The 16,931-nt window shown below is 35.9% G+C and overlaps 2 protein-coding genes and 1 non-coding gene across 3 annotated transcripts; 1 reads left to right on the forward strand and 2 right to left on the reverse strand.

The window, feature by feature from the left end:
* Window positions 1-1,598: 1,598 nt before the first annotated feature.
* On the reverse strand, window positions 1,599-3,861 carry LOC100262062 (protochlorophyllide-dependent translocon component 52, chloroplastic-like; the record flags this gene model as incomplete). Its single annotated transcript, XM_059737319.1, is given in 6 exon segments — window positions 1,599-1,995; window positions 2,211-2,408; window positions 2,506-2,862; window positions 3,139-3,326; window positions 3,554-3,631; window positions 3,634-3,861. Coding segments are annotated over 4 exon segments (576 nt in total), but the record flags the coding sequence as incomplete, so codon positions are not given.
* A 1,271-nt stretch (window positions 3,862-5,132) lies between these two features.
* On the reverse strand, window positions 5,133-7,565 carry LOC100267225 (G-type lectin S-receptor-like serine/threonine-protein kinase SD3-1). The gene has a single exon (XM_002283527.3). The coding sequence runs from the start codon at window positions 7,563-7,565 to the stop codon at window positions 5,133-5,135; it is 2,433 nt and encodes an 810-aa protein (XP_002283563.1).
* A 4,388-nt stretch (window positions 7,566-11,953) lies between these two features.
* On the forward strand, window positions 11,954-15,478 carry LOC100853477 (uncharacterized). Its single transcript, XR_009465806.1, has 3 exons — window positions 11,954-12,093; window positions 13,207-13,445; window positions 15,185-15,478. It is a non-coding gene; the product is annotated as an uncharacterized LOC100853477 (transcript).
* Window positions 15,479-16,931: the final 1,453 nt, after the last annotated feature.

Raw genomic sequence — 16,931 nt, forward strand, 5'->3', positions numbered from 1 at the left:
TTTATCTTTATTTTCAGTGTTATGCAATCATTTTGATTGTAGAAACATGAAGATACTAGAAATGAGTTCCGCCATATTGTTGCATACCCGCATGGAATATATCTGTTACCCTTTAACCTGGTATATGCTGGGCCATCCAATTCTGGGATGTAGGGAGGCTTGTTCTTCAAAAGAATGTCTTTGTATTAAAGATTAGTTTTAGGTCAAAACCACACAATGTCATTCTGCACAGTACTTGGATAAACAGCTACACATGCTTCTTAAATGTGTGAATATGCATATTATAATCAAGTCTGAAAAGAATAGAGAATCTTGAAAGGGGAAAAGAGAAAAGGGCCATACTCAGCAACCATGGAAAAGACGAAGGGCAAGAATCTATGACCAACAAAAAAAAAAGGTCGATTTTTGGCGAGTGATTAAAGATGCCATCAGACCACTCCATTTATAGGCTTAATGTTTTATGTTGTCTAACATATAGAGAATTTGTTGTCATGATCTCGGTAGATGAAATGAGATTGTATAATATTGTCCAAATTTATAAAGAGAATTAATCTAATCTACTTTCATAAATGATCTGAATAAGTTCGTATCATTTAACTTCCGAGAAGATGGTAGAACTTGGCAGTCTTTCACAGGCTTTCGTATTTTTACTTGCATTTGTGGGTGCAGCTGTCATTGCAAAATAGGATTAGGAAAACGAATCTCCATTCACACGATATTATATTGCAATGCGAAGAACATACTTATGTTCTTCGCAGCATTTATATATGGTATAGTGACTTCAATTCACCAAAACCTTTAGCATTCGAATCTGGAATCATCTCACTATTTCAGGCAACAGCTTCTTGAGTGGAACTATTATTCTGACTTCAATGTTCTTGATCCTAGTTCCACCTTTTGGCTGGCTACCTTTTATCGTTTGGGTGATATTCTTAGTAAAGGTGGCATTCTATCTGCGGAATCCATTTTATCACGTTGAGATGCTTATGAATCAAGATGGTGACTGCAACAATATGAAGAGGAAGTCCATTTGACCCGTTGAAGATCATGTATTATGTAGAATAAATTCAAGGAGTTATTTTAGCTCATTATTATGTTTTTCTTTTATTTTCGAAAGCATTGTAACTTCATTGCACTAAAAGTTTGAAGCTGAAAAGCATAGGACTGCCATGAATACCAGTGTAGTCCCTGCAGCCACCGACATGACACCATGGTTTATGGCAGGAATCCTGATTAGAGCAATTGAGAAGATCTGCAACACCACCTCAAGCACATGAAGACCTTTGTATGCAACAGCTGCTGCAGTTCACCACATGAGACCACTACCTGAAACAATATAATCCATTTAAAGCATTAGTTATATGACCTGATACTTACTGGTAGTGGACGGTTTTGATACCACTGTCTCGTCTAAAAAGATTCATCCCAAGCAAGAAAAGCTTGTGTATGGAGTTTTTTTGAAATTTTCTTTATTTCTTCAATTGGTTATGGATTAGTGAATCAAAGCTTTATCCATTGTGATGGAAATATTTTACCCAAAAAAGGTATATAGAGAAACTTTCTTGATTCTCAGGGCATTGAAGCTAACTCGAACCTAAAATTCAGGTCTACTCCATCAGGTAGCTTAGTTGGTCAGGGCTAACACTGGGACTTATAGTCCCAATAAGTGGCACATGGTCCTGGATTCGAAACCTATCACTTATGATACCCATAATTTACCCAGTGCTGATTGTTGCGGGACGGTCAGCACCCCAAGGTTTGGATCCCTATGGAAAGAGTCCTAGAGGCTTGGCCATGGAATCCTTGGTTATCAAAGAAAAAAAAAATTCAAGTCTTGCCTGTCCATTAGCTGCTCTCTGGGAGGAGTTGGGGGCAGGGCCCTGCTGAGTGCTTCCTCAACCATGCTCTAAAGGCAATGATGTGGGCATCTGACTTTGTTGGCATAAAACAAGCCTTCTGCCAATTGGAAAGGCCGGCCTTCATAAGCTTATACTCCTACAGGAAACACACGAGAAAACTAGGGATAATAATTCTAGCGAGATTGTTTAGAATAGGTGTCGCATGATTCCAAGTGTTCCTTTCCTCTTAACTACTCAGCAATCAAACGAGGCAAGGCATCGGGCTCCATTTGTTTCCTTGGAAGCTATGATGTCATAAAGCTTATCATGTTACCTAGACAGAAAATAACAATACAAATAGATGGGAGTTACCTCTACATGGGGAAGATATATAGCTGAATCTAGAATAAGGTTTTGCCTCATATGAAGCATCCATCATGGAACCATACAATCAGTCCACGGTCCAAAGTTTCTTGGAGAAGTCCATATCAATCTGCTATTTCCTGGACTTACTGGAACACAGATAAGAATCAAAAGTGCTCTGTTTGGAGACACATGAGGCAATGGTTCCTGAACCAAACAAGTTAAAAGCAAATATGATTCAACTAAAGGGCAATTAAAGAAAAACAGCATAACTTCTAACTAATAAGATCAACCTAATGGTTACCTCTTTGGTAAGGTCTGATGATACAGATCCATTACTTTGATATGCCGGAAAACCCAAACAAGTATAGCACAAACAGGGAGGAATAAATTTGCTCCTGGCAAGCTCCCGCTCTGCAACAAAACCATCTATGGCTATTCTCATCACACTGATCTCAATTGGTGTCCCCCCCTTCTCTATCTGCCTTGGGTGTGAAAGAAAATGTGTGAGATAAATGAATCTCATTCATACTAGGCAACATAGCAAAATAACTAAAACTAGGCCTAGTTAGATCTGGCTCATCTGTTTGCCTGTGGAATTTGCATTATCCTGTAATGTGCATATGCAAGGTCCATGATATTTTCCATCAGAACCTCGTACCTGAATGACACCGTTTTAGTTTACACGAGAGAATTTAAGATAAGTAGTACATGAAGTACAGGAGTGTTCAGGTAGAAAACTTATTTGTCACATTAAAACTTATTAGTCACATATGATTAATAATGATTCTTTCATATTTCATGACTTCCACATGCATTAGAAGACTTTCTACACCCCCAACTCCTTTTCTCCCCTTTCTGGATGAGTTAAAACATGCATTTTCCAGTTTGGAAAAAGAGGACTAGAGAACTTGTAGATAGCTGTATCTCTACATACCTGAATGGAAAATATCTAGCTCCCATGGACTTGGTATATGAGGGGTCATCCAATTCTGGGATGTAAGGAGGCTTTTTCTTTGTAAGAATATCTTTGAATTGAGAATCAGTGTTTGGCCAAAACCAGACAATTCCATTCTGCACAGCACTTGGATAAACAGCTGCACGTGCTTTCTTGAATGTGTGAACCTGCATACTTTGTCAAAAACTACAATAAGAAGTACATGCCATTAATGTTTTACAAATTCCAAAGAAAAATCCAATTCGTTCCATTCATTCAAACACACTCAAGCATATAGATTCAGATTTTTTGAGGGATTGGATTTGAATCCAAATCAGTGTTTTGGATTTGGGAGAGCTACTGGATGGATGTATGTCAGAATTATAACTACAACAGATGCCAAATTTATTTTTACCGGAGGACCATCTGGGGGAGCCTGAGGAATGAATTTGCAGTCACCAGAGCCATTGAAACACTGCCCATGGTACACACACACTGCAACTGGCCCCACTGATCAATCATCCCTTCAGACAATGGAGCCAACCCATGAGCACAAGAATCATCAAACACCTTCCATTCACTTTCATTTCTATCCCACCACACAGCTACATCAAAACCCATCACTCTCTTGGCATGCGGCTTCCTCTTGTCAAGATCACAGACTGATGCAACTGGATACCACTGAGAAAACCAGTCAAACTTCTCGTCTCCTCCATGAGATGGTCAAGGTGAGTCCATGGCTTTGCTTGAACTACTGGAAGATATGACTGTGCAAGGCTTTAATTTTGAAAAGTTTAAACAAATTGATGAAAAAGAAGAATTGGGTTATGGATAAAAGGAAGATGCAACATGGGTTTGTCATATGGCCTCGTAGGAAATCTGGTTGGGAGTATTGACAAATGAAGTGAAGGAAGAGAGGGAGCTCTAAGAGCTTCCATGTCTAACTCCTGAAACACTGTTTCTGCAATTGCACTCAAAATTCCAAATGATCATCCTACCACATGGTGGGTGTACAGTAACAACATTTTCTAGACCACAGAGTGTTTGAAAATTAATCCCGGTCATTAAAAATCAACAATTGAGATTTTGAGGATTAAGATTTTGAATGCATAATACAGGGGACAACAGTAATTTTCAGTCTCTTCCACAAAGTTGAGATGTCAAGATCCACTCAACTGTCTTGTGGAAAGAAAAACACAGAGTCCCCTTCCTAGAAAGTAAATCAACAGTGCCAATATAAAAGTGGGTCACAAATCCTGTGGATTTCTATTTCATATTGGTCTGTTTTTGAACATCAGACACATTCATTGGTGTCAAATGAAGGCTAATAATTTGAAATTTCTAGCTAGTTAAGTCTTCAAGGATGAATCATGGCATTTGCCTGCTGGGGCCTCAGGATCTTTGCAATGGTTTTAGTAAAGTTCGGCAAGTATTTGCATTCCACCATCAGAATAGCACCCACATTTGAAAGAGGTCCCAGTGAGAGTGAGACTTACCTCAAGTGTCACCTCAGCCCTGGCTGAACACCCGAGACACATAATAGACCTTATCATCCTTTCTTGTCTGCATATATACTGTGACTCAAGGCTCAAAATGTTGAATGAGTTCATCATTGCCATCTTAACACAATGACATTTTTCTTACACTCAGCTCAAATTATTGGCCTCATCAATCTACCTGGAAACTTAAGCTAGTTGAGCATGCGAGTAATAAAAACATCGACAAGCTATAAGATCTCAGAAATCAAAAGTTTATTGACACTGAAAAGGAAAGATACAGACAGGCTCATCAATCAGTTTCCAAGGTAAAAATCATAAAACATTTTCATTCAAATGTCAAGGTTGCTTACACATTTGATAAGATTCACACATTGCCGGGGTTCAGTCTTGCAAAAATTTTGAACCACCAGTCATTCCCCTGCATTGCAGTTAAATGAAGGGGCATGGAGCTGATACAATAAGAACTCGTGCTCCCAAATCAAATTTGGCATTCTTCTAGGGAACTTCCTCAATCTCAGTTAAGACTCTTTCATCCATCCGGCTCTCCCGTCTGAAAGGAAAAGCAGACGGAGGCTTATCTACTGAAAGTGTGCCTTCTAATACCTTAACTACCTCCCCAATGGAAGGCCGTAAGAATGGTTGATTTTGCATACACCACAAAGCTATCCTCACCACTCTTTCTACTCCTTCCCACTCCTCGCTGCCCTTCAGTTTTTGTTCTTGATTCATCTTGTCAATTAAGTGGTGCAGATTGTCCCCATGAACATCCCTCTGGCATGTTAAAGTTTGCAGCAACATTACTCCAAACATGTAAATATCTCTCTCTGAGGGAGACTCTGAAGAAGAAGCTGGCTCCTCCTGGAGTAAGCTCTGTAGTCCAAAATCCATCAACTTAGGGACTAACTTCTCATCAAGCAAGACATTCTCCAGCTTCATATTTCCATGAGCAATGCATGTTTGGCACTCTGTGTGTAAATAAGCAAGGGCTCGTGCTACTCCAAGGGCAATATCAAGCCTCTGCTGCCAATCCACTTCATTTTGGTTCCACTTTGTGCTAAAAAGCAACTCATCCAGAGATCCATTTGGGATGTACTCGTAAAGCAAAAACTTGTGTTCTGGCTCAAAACAAAACCCCTTTAGTGATACAAGGTTTCTATGGTGGGTGCCACCCAAGGTTGAAACTGCCACCCGGAAATCCTTCTCAGATGCAACTACATTATTTAGCACCTTGGCAACTACTGGTGTCTTGTTTGGGAGTACACCTTTAAAAACAGAGGGCCCAAGCTGAGTTGCAAAGTTAGCAGTCAGCTCTTTTATCTCTTCAAAGGATAATCTAATAAGAACACTGTAATGAGAATTCATCTGAGCATCCTTCCCAAAGGGAATTCTCGTCTGAGCCTCAATTTTCCGTCTCCGATGGATAAACCAAAACACAAACATCTCCATGGTCAGAAAGCCCACGAGCGTTACCAGAACTATTAAAGCAATAGCTTCCACAAATTTCTTACTATTAGCTCCATAAGCAAAGTATCTTTTGGACAACATTTGAATTTGCCCTGAATTACCATGGGGGTTAGCACTGTGAGCTAAAACTGCCTGAGGGACCAAACACACCTTCAAGAATGAAGTAGCAGGGACAGAAGGATTCCTATACCCGCTGATAAAGCTTGTTCTTTTGATTGTGCAAAGACCCGAGCCATCATTCTTTGAAGTTACGGCAATGCAAGTAGTATCATTGGAGCAGTACTCTCTGCAAGCTTCCTCACTTAACATGATATCAACATCTTGAGGGGGATAGAGACCGTAAAGGACCGTTCGTTTCAGAACCATCATGCTTGTATTCATTTTACAGTTTCCCAAATCCACCATTTTCTTGCACCCAAAACTACCTGAATCCATCCCATAAGAGCCAGTTCCCAAATTCAAAGAATCCTCATACAGACAATCACAAACAGGTCCAGTAGAATTGTACCCACATAAGCTATACAAACCACAAGAACCAAACACATTGCATTGGTCCTCAACTGCCTGCCAACCTACTCTCCATGCCTGAATCACATTATCCCACGAGTAAATTCTCAAGTTCCCATCAGAATCAATCCTAAGATGCCTCCAAACCAGAGAAGGGTCTTCAAAATCCTTACTCGACTTGGACCAGACAGTTCTATTAGCACTATCAAATAGTCCTAAAACCCCATTAGAGTCAAATCGGGCTTCTTTAACAATGACAGAGGAACTCAACTGAGCATGACTCCTCCAATAGGTCACATTGTTCTCCCACACTAGGGCAAGCTCACCGGATCCGCGAATCACAAAACTATAGTAGCTTGAAATTGTTTTTGTTGAAGGGGCCCTAAGGGTTTGAGGGAAATGGAGTGACTGACCAGGAAGAAGAGTGCTTGTGGGGCTATTAAAGCTCTCCCAAAGCACTTTATCTGCATTGCCCAAGAGCACCAGGTTCCCATTGTCCAAAAGGCTAGCTTTTTGAACACCCAAACCAGAGGTGTTACTACTCCAGACAACCAACCCGTTAGGGTTTTCAACCAAGACTAGCCTCCCATCCATGGAAAGCCTAAGTGTGGAGTTTTCAGAAACTCTGAGTCCCCCACCAATAGTCCAAACTGGCTTATTTGCAGCCCTGGTACCTAAGTTATACCCAATACCAACCACAAACCCATCAACACCATCAACTTTCTCACAACCCTCCAAGAACCCAAATGCAAAAACCCCATTGTGAGACACCCAAATCCTACTGCTATCAAACCCAGAAATCTCAAATCCAAGAGGCACAGAAACCATTGGAACCACATCACAAGACCCAGAAAATGCAAAACCCAGTAGTAAAATCACAGCCAAAACAAAGCTCTTACCTCCAAAATGCCTGATGGGTGTCTCAGGACACAGCTGACTAACCCCAACCACACACATTTCAGCTGCAAAACTGGCTAAATTTGGGCAAGAACCAGTGGCGCCACAGTGTGGCACAGTGGAAGTATACCAGTAGGGGTAGTAGAGGAGATGAGTTTAGGTTTAAACTTTGAAGCTCAGAGGTGTGGATAGAAAGTCATGAAAGAGAGGTGGAAAGTAGGATAAAGGAGTGTAGTTTTGTTGGTACAACTTTTCATAAGAGAGCAGTGACTGAATTTGAATCTTGGAAACTGGATTTGGTGCAAGGGGAAGCAACAAAATTCACGACTTTTTGTGGGCATCGAGGTATGCCTTGGCTTTCTTCCACTAACAACAGTTTATACTCAGAATTTTTGCTATACTTTTGACACCAGTTCCCCTTTCTAAAGCATATAATAGGATTTGGTATGTGTCATCACTAATGGGTCATCTTTTTTCCAAGGAAATATATTGACAAATGATACCATCCTACGCTAATCAGTCAGACAGAAAGACTTCACGGGACGTGCCCTACTTCTCAAACCACACACATGAAATCAAGGAAAATCAATTCTATTATCAGACAAAATATTAAATTCTATACATTTTGATTAATCAAAATTCACTAATTTAAAATAAATGATATTGTACCCATTTAGCTTTTTTTTATTATTTATATCATTCAAATTATAGGACAAATATAAACAAAACAAAGCAAACAAAATAAGGTCACATTAAGATATAAAAATCTTTCATTGATGATATATTTTTCATATAATATCAAAAAGATAACTTTGAATTCAGGGCAATTATCCAAAAACTTTAGGTAAAACAAAAAAAAAATCACAATGGATGGTATCCTAGAAGTTTGACCAACAAAGAGTATAGTCAATTATCCAAAGGTATTATAGTGGTGTTTGTCAAACAAAAAGGTTAGACTGATGAATATATTGCGAGATTTAGATTGTTAAATAATTATATTAATAAATGAGATCAAGATACAATGATGTAAGTAAAATAGGATTAAAATATAAATAATAGAACATATATATTATATCACTAAAATTATAATCGAACCTACTTCAAGAGAAATAAGTGGGTTAATTCTTGACAATTTGACACCCAGATTTCAATATCCTTGACTTTGCCAGCCAATGGGGTTGTATCTCAGTGCCTTCTGTTGACAAGATAAGGTGATTTTTAGCCAAAAAAAGAAAGGGGGCAAATCAACTGGGCAGATATCCAACCATAAATTGCATTACTCCAACAGTTTTGGATTTGGTCCAAACAGCCCAAAAAATATCTGCATTTAAAACCATGGAAAAACACTTGGGAGGTGGCATTAGCCCATATAATGGAGTTGAGAAAGGGTGGTGGGGAAGAGATTTTTTTGGGGTTGAGATCTGGAGGATTCGTGGACAAATTGCAGGGTTCTGCATTTGGGGTGTGGGAATTGGGAAAAAGACACAGGCATCCCAACAGTGGGTGTTGTTGAGTTACGTGACACTGAGCTTCATTGTTGAAACCCACTGAGAGGTGTGTTTGCATGTCCTTCATGTGGACGTCCTCTTGATCTCCATCAAACTCATATCTAAAATATTATATATCGAATTCAAAGTTTTATAAGTAATATAATAAATGATTATGATGTAAATTTTTCGAAAAATATTTTAAAATTTATGAAAATTTTCTAGATTTATTAAAAATTATTCCTAAATAGAAAATATTTTTTTAATATTGAAAACAATTTTTAAAAATTTGTTCGGAAAACAAATTAATTTTTATGAATAAATTTAAAATATTTTCTTATTTTTTTAAAGTGTTTTGAGAAATAATTTAAAATATAAAAAGTACTTTAAATTTTTTTTTATTATACGTAAATACACGGTACCCTAGAAAAAAAATAAGTTAAAAAAAACTAATTTTCATATTCAAGTTTTAAAATAGAATTTGAATTCCCAAAAAAATTAACAACTAATTTTAAAATTGTTTTTAAAAATTATTTTCCGATAATTATATTTAAAAATTGAAAACATTTTAAGAAAACGTTGGTAACTTATTTGATAACTGTTTTTTAAAATAATTTTTTTCTTCAAAACAAATAAATAAAAAAATACGATTAATAATTAAAAAAACAAAAAATAATTTTTTATTCTTAAAATCGAACATATTTTAGTTATTTCCTTTTTTTGAAATGATTATCTTAAAAATAATTAAAAGTATAAAATTATATATAAAAATTATTTTTAATATATGTTTAAAAATATAGAAAATAAATCAAAACAATTCATAGAAACATACTTATGTTCCACCAAATATCAAATATCATACAATAGTTTTACAAAATTATTCTTAGAAATAATTTTTATTAAGTTTTTTTTTTAAAGCAAATAAATTTTTTATCAAAAACTAATTTTTATATTAAAGGATTTGACCATTTTCTCAAAATGCAACACAAGACTCACATGGTTTGTAGTATAAAACAAGAAAAAATAATTTAAGTGAATTATGAATTTTCTTTTCCATGCCATTGGGCCCACGAAATATGAAAGCATATCAAAATGATTACATGTCATCATTCCTTAGTTACTTCGTTCTTCATAGCTTATAATTAAGATTCCTTTTTCACCTTTAACGGTACAAACACTTTTCCCATTTTCCCATTGTTAAAAGTGTTTTACTACTTTTACATCCCACTCCGAATTACCTTTTCATCTTTTGAATTTATTATTAAATAAAAATAAAAAAAAGTGAACTCACTTGGAACTCACTATGCAAACGAATCCATAGGTTAAAAAGTACATCATATCATAGTATCATTTTTGTCGTTTTATTATTTTGAATTTTATTCGTATTCTTATCGTTTTGTATTTTGATCACATCGATTTTTTATCTTATTATTTTGTATCTGGTCTTTTTCTTTTATTTTACTATATTATCTTATATTTGCACCATCATTCAATGATTTAAAGTTTACGACATAATTAAACAACTCGAATTTAAAGTTTGATATTATATCAAATTGATAAGATAGATTTTTCCTGCTTACCTATTAGTTGTAGAACTTGTTTTTTCAATGAAATTAGAGTTGTGATGATTTCATAAAATAGTTTATATTCTTGTCTAATTTCATTTAGATATGTGTTAAGTAAATGTAGGTATAATTAAAAAAATATATGTTTTTTAGGGTGCATACAACGTGAGTATGAGTATAAAGAATATGATCACGAGCATTGCAAGTTAAAGCTTTTTTAGGTTCAGAAAAGCTTGTTTATGCTTGCTTAATAACCTAGGCTATTGGGTTCATTTGGGTGTAATAGTACTATTTTTAAATTTGAAATATAGATGATTAAATTATGAATTTAGGAATGACAATGGGACAAGTTTGAGAGAGGTTATCCTCATCTCAATTCTATCCTATTTATTCAAAATAATTTTCATTATCATTGCATTAAAAAAAATTAAATGGGACAAACGGGTAGGTATACGAATTTCCTATACCCACACCACCTCACCCTAACCCGTTTAATATTTTCTTGAAAAAATTTTATTTTTAAATATTTTTTAATTACATTAAAATAAATACATTTTATAAATAATTAAAATATTATGATGTAACTTATTTTATTCCAAAGTATTATTATTATATATTAAAATAGGAAAATAAATTTTAATTTTATATATAATCGGGTAACCCATCCCATTAAAATAAGAAAATAAAAATTAAATTAAATTAATTTTATATATAATTGGATTGAGGGGACATGACAATACTTGAACTCGTCTCAATTTTTAAAAAAAATCACAAACTCGCCCTAACTCATTTATTTAAATTTTAAACTCATCTCATTAGGAAATGGATGAAGTGAGTACTTGAAAAAACTCAACCCATTGCCATTCTTAAATGATGATTATCATAAAAGCCAATGAGACATGTTTTCGAATGTCAAAATGTTTAGTTTACTTTTATTAACTATCTATTAGTTTTCAAATAAAATTATCATTACTTGACATAAAAAATGTGTTATTTGATTAAAATGATTATTAAAAACCCAAATTTTAACTCTCCATCTTTTTTAGTTTCATTTGGACAAAAAATATCTTCATTATTTTCTTATAAAAATAATCATTTATTTTAAAACTTACATCTAAATACTTGAAATGGTAAAAACATTTAATTCAAAATTAGGTTACTTTTCAAGTAAAAACACGAGAGAAGTGTTGGATTCACAAATTTAAGGATTATTTTATTCATTTTAACCAACTAATTTTATATAAATTATTATTAAAGCCAAGGTGATGGGTTTATTAGCCTGTAATGTTCCGAGGATAAAATATCGGGTCAAGTTGGAAAAAATAGACTCAAGGCTCAACTCCGACTTGGGCTGGCCCAACTATGTGAATGTGCAAGCTAGCCCGAACCCGAGCACAAGCCCAATCCCTGTCAATGAACGGCATAAGAAGAAGAGACTGAGAGTAGAAGTGTCGAACCAGCTCCGTCGCCGCAAAGATCTTTCTAGACACGCGTCGTTGCCCCAGTCTCCGCCTCTGTCTCAGCTGAAGATTCCAGGTAGTTCTAGCCCTCTCGATTTATTATTCCAATTTTTCTTTGGTTTTCCCACCTTTTCACGGCAACCAAACAGCCTGTGTGGTTATTTCTTTTCTGTGAATGGCGATTTCTGAAATGTGTTGAATAAGCATTTATTTTTTATTTTTTTATTTTTTTTGGGTTTTCAATTGTAGCGGCTAGGTTTAAATCATGAATACGATGGTTAATTACTTTATTTCACTATATTTTTCCGTAATTGACTGTATCAAACCCTAAGACTACAGAAGGTTCATTTCATACTGAATAGAATTTACATGCAATAGAAAATGGATAAATTTTAAGCAATCCAATTATCAAATCGGAATGCATCACGAAATCAAAATTATTTCAGGAAAAAGCTAGAAGGACTTTCAAAACATGATTTTAGTAGCTTTCTATAAATGCATAAGAAGGAAGTGTATGATGCATAATAGATGAATGATGTGCAAGAAGTAAGTGAACTTAAGTGGATGGCTTATTTTTTTAGATTGGAAAAACCTAGGAAGTTGTGAGTTTTAGTTTAGCTGATCTTGGGTTGTGTCGGGGGATGCCTAGAGCTTTGAAGTTTTTGGGTGGTGATTGGGAACTTAGGTGTCAAAGCATCAATTTTTCTAGTTGTATTGGTGCAATCTTTTGGTGTATTTGGGAAGAGAGGAAGGGGTTTTGAAGGTAAGAAGATGCCCTTTTTGAATTGGAAGATGGTAGCTTTGAAGTTCATTTTTTTGGCAGAGTCGGTGGCTTTTCCTTGGATTGTTTCTCCATTTAACTTTGCAGTTTGGCTTTTCCATGTGTGCATGTAACATTGGTACATTTGTAATCTCCATTTTCCCTTTAATAAGCTGTTTTTAGTGAATAAGAACTGTGCTAGTAGGATGACTATATTTAATAAATCATGATGGGTCGTCTTTTTGTAATTCACCTTGTCACTGATCCATTTTCCCTTTTTAGTAGTGTTGTTGTGGTTCTCATGGATCATTCTTTTTCATTAAGAATTAACTCTGCCTGTCTCTGGGCCAGATTTGGTTGCGTTTGGAATTAAAAGGTGACTAGTTTGATGTATAAGCTCTGTTCAATAAGCTTCTTTTTGAATTGCAGATTAGTGGAAAATGAAGAAAGGGTTGCATCCTCAGATGCAATGGATATCCTATGTTACTCAGAGCGGCAGGCTGATGCATGTTATGATGACTAGAATACACTCTGTTGGTAAAGTTTACCACTTGAGGGCAAGACGCCAGATGGCTCAGAGTGTGGGACAGATAGCCAAGTTTAAGCGTCGCTATGAGCAGAAGAATGAGGAGAATGAAGAGAAGTGATTTTTGAGATGCAAAGAGAAGGTGAGGGCTTTGAAGCATATTTGTTTTCCTGTTCTATGGCTGTTTAAGCTCTGAGAAGCATTTTTGTTTTGATGACAATTGAATACTGACTACAAGTAGGCTTTGTTAAATTAAGAAGTTTGCAGAACAAAAGTGTTCAGTTCTTGCTTGGTTTAAATTTTAAAACAACTCTTGCTGTCTTATAAAACAAAATAAATATTCAGAAATGTTTGAATATTGCATTTAAATTACCAATTTCGATTTGTCCTTCCAACACTGGAAATGAGTCATTTTTTCATCATAACTTTCAGTTGTGGCCATTTCCTATCACTTCGAGGATCATTTTCCTATTTTTGGTATGGGATTTCATTAGCAACCTAGTTTCAGTTCATTAATGTCATGGTGAACGGCTATGGTTTGCAGTCTCTGAGCTTTCCTATTGTCATTGTTAGCCAAATCCTTTTCTGGTCATAAGGCAGAATTGGACCCACTATATCCTGTTATGATTCTTTTTAGCAAAGGATTCATGAACTCATTTTGTTACTAAGGGAAGGCAGAAGTGCAAGCCAGGCAATTAGCACTTGTCAGTTTTGCATGATTATGTGCTTCAATGGGCCTGTGAATAATGGGCCCTTCCATAGATCTTGACCTGTTAATAGATTGATTGTTTTGATCATGTCCTATATATTCGATTGAAATGTAAACACCCCATTTTTATGGTTCAACCATGTAATGGAGTCATGATTAATATTAGGTAGATAATGTTCCATAGTATTTGATTAAATTTTACGTATTGTCCTATTAATACACATAGGTTGGCGGATAGGTTGAGTATGTAATAGCTTGCCCATTGATCATCTAACCATCCATCCACCAAGAAAAGGATAGCATAATGGTTGCCATTTATAATCCACCAGTAAATGTCATGTTGTGTCCATCACAAAGTTGGGTTGGGGTTCAGGGTGAGAATGTGTTTCTTGTATCATTTGGGAAAGAAGAGAGTAATAAAAGTTAACTTTAAACCATGTCATATGGAACTTGAGCATTGCTAAACTTGGCTCAGTTTGTTCATGAACAGGCTGAAATTTTTTGCAGCTCAATGCATCTGAAATCTCCTTATCAGTTTGGTGTCATTTCATAATTTATATTGGGATTTGGGAGGAAGATTCTAAAATATGGTGCAAGCTGCTCAACCTTCTATAGATTCAGCAGCTATGACCCTTTAGGCTGGAGCTACCTGTAGACAGTTGGAACAATTGGATGTTTCATCTCCAGATTTTTGTGAAAGTCTCTGAAGTTGTTTGAAATTATGCGGAATATTCCATGAAGCAGATGTAGGGAAGTTATGGAGAGTCATCAGAACCCCTAGGGTTCTAGGTCATTGTTTGCCTGCCTAGATTTGCCAGATACTCTTTTGGACAAGGGACCAAACCTTGTAAGCATTCATGTTTAGGAATTGTCACATGGTTGTTTAGAAAAACATAAGTCCATGACATATAGCTGCAATAAAAACCATTAATAAGCCTTTGAGGAGGGTTTGTGGAAGGTTCAAGTCCCAATGGGGACAAAAATTTACCTATTAAAAAAATAAAAAATAAAAACCAATAAATTAAATTCTTACTCTTTGTTGATAGCATCATTCAAAATGATTTTGCAGTCAATTTTCATGGAACAAGTTAAATGTGAGTATTTAATACTTCTTTCATCCCCTTTTTTTAGCTTGCACAGTTTTCTTGAAGTTCAACTGTTGGTTGTTGCAGCAAGGTTTCATATGGAGTACACAACTTAATAAAGGTTTGTTTCACATCCAATGAGGAGCGGACTCTCTCCAACAAATTTTGAAGTCAAGCCTGATATGAGGAGAAAAACCTACTTTCAAGCTGTAGTCTCGTATTCTAGAACATTGTTCTTAACTGAAGATGTGTTTTTGATAAATTATGTTATTTGGTTTAAAGTCATTTTAGCTAGCAAATTTGAATGGTATGGTTTGTGCAAGTACATGACTTCAAATACAAAAGAGCTAAAAGCTTATGAAGATTAACTGTTCACCCAAAGCTGATTCTCCCTGGCCTACACACACAAAGTAAACATATGATTGTTTTGCCTATACTGCAGAATGTGCCTATACATGGGGGACGCTCAGGAAGAAGTTTTGGAATGTACTGTGCTTAGCAGCCATGTTTGACATGTACATTTCCTTATTGAGTTGTCTTTTCTTGTGTGTTTTAAGTCTAAATGAAAATTGCTAGTTCTTTCAGCGGACTACACTAGATTCACAAGTAAGGCTTGGTAGGTTTCTTGATAGTTTACAGCTTAGTCACCAACTTAGGCACTGTCTTGAACAAGCAAAATGACCGTTGAATATCAGCCATTAAATCAGTAGAAAATGTGAGCCGTTTTCTTAACTAATCTTCTTGTTGCAGTTGTGGCTTCTCCAGCCAAGAAACTAGGGTTTAGAAATGTGCCCGTCTTATTCTTGCCATTGTAAAATGTCTTAAATGCTAAGGACAGATACCTACTTGGGATCTTTTGGTTGGCAAATCAATTAGAACAAGAGCTGGCTTTCTTCAAGGTGAGTTGGATCTCACAATGCCAGCTTCTCTTTTAGCCACTTTCTTCCATAAATCTATTTGGGTCCTTCTCAGCTTGGAAGCATTTTGCTATTATGAAATGCTGCTACATAACCAACAATTCTGGTCCCAGGATTGTTGAAGCCCTTGTCTTATTCCCTATAGTCCAACCCCTCAAGTTTCAGTTTGTAGGAACACAGCAAGCTTTTCTACCATACTCAATTATTCCTGTCCTCTCTTTCAAGGCACCATGAGCCCATTCCATCTGCAGCGCATGCCTTTCATGCTTATCATAAGTATTGATTATGTTAAAACCAAGTTCAAAATCACGAGTCTTAAGATGCTTGATTTGAGAATGTCAATTTCCTTGTAGTCATTGTTTGGATATTCAATTTTCATTAGCATTTTCTAGAAGTGCCATTTTGACAACAATCTTTACCTGGAAAATGTAATGGAGTGCGAAATGGTGCAATGACTTCTACCAAAGGATTTCCCCTGGACTTGGTCTTGGAAATCTTAGGTCTTTCTTTATTCGAGCTTTGGTGACTTGAATGAATAAATACAGCTGCAAGAAAACCGAGTCAACTATGGGTCATTTTTTTTAAACCATCTTACTGCTCGTGTAAAATGTAGTTGCTAAATATTGTCCATTTTGGGCTGAGGTCCTCATAAACATTGTCATCATATCCCATGAGATTGTAAAGAGTAACCTACATAGGAGTCCATTACATGTATTAGGGTTACAAAACTTTTCCTCCATGGCTGATTTGAAATATGGAATTATGGAGCTAGAGAGGATTCACTTCGATATCATTTGTAATGACCTATATTCCCTTTCATGTAGATATTTTCCATTTTGGACTGAGCCCTTCATGTAAAACACTTTATAAACTAAGGAGGAATCCACTATACATAGTATCAGTCCCTCTACCTGATG

Source organism: Vitis vinifera, chromosome 6 (assembly GCF_030704535.1).
Source record: "Vitis vinifera cultivar Pinot Noir 40024 chromosome 6, ASM3070453v1".
Lineage (NCBI taxonomy): Eukaryota > Viridiplantae > Streptophyta > Magnoliopsida > Vitales > Vitaceae > Vitis > Vitis vinifera.

Coding starts and splice junctions, on each gene's coding strand:
- LOC100267225 (XM_002283527.3), bottom strand. CDS start 7,565: ATGTGTGTGGTTGGGGTTAGTCAGCTGTGTCCTGAGACACCCATCAGG.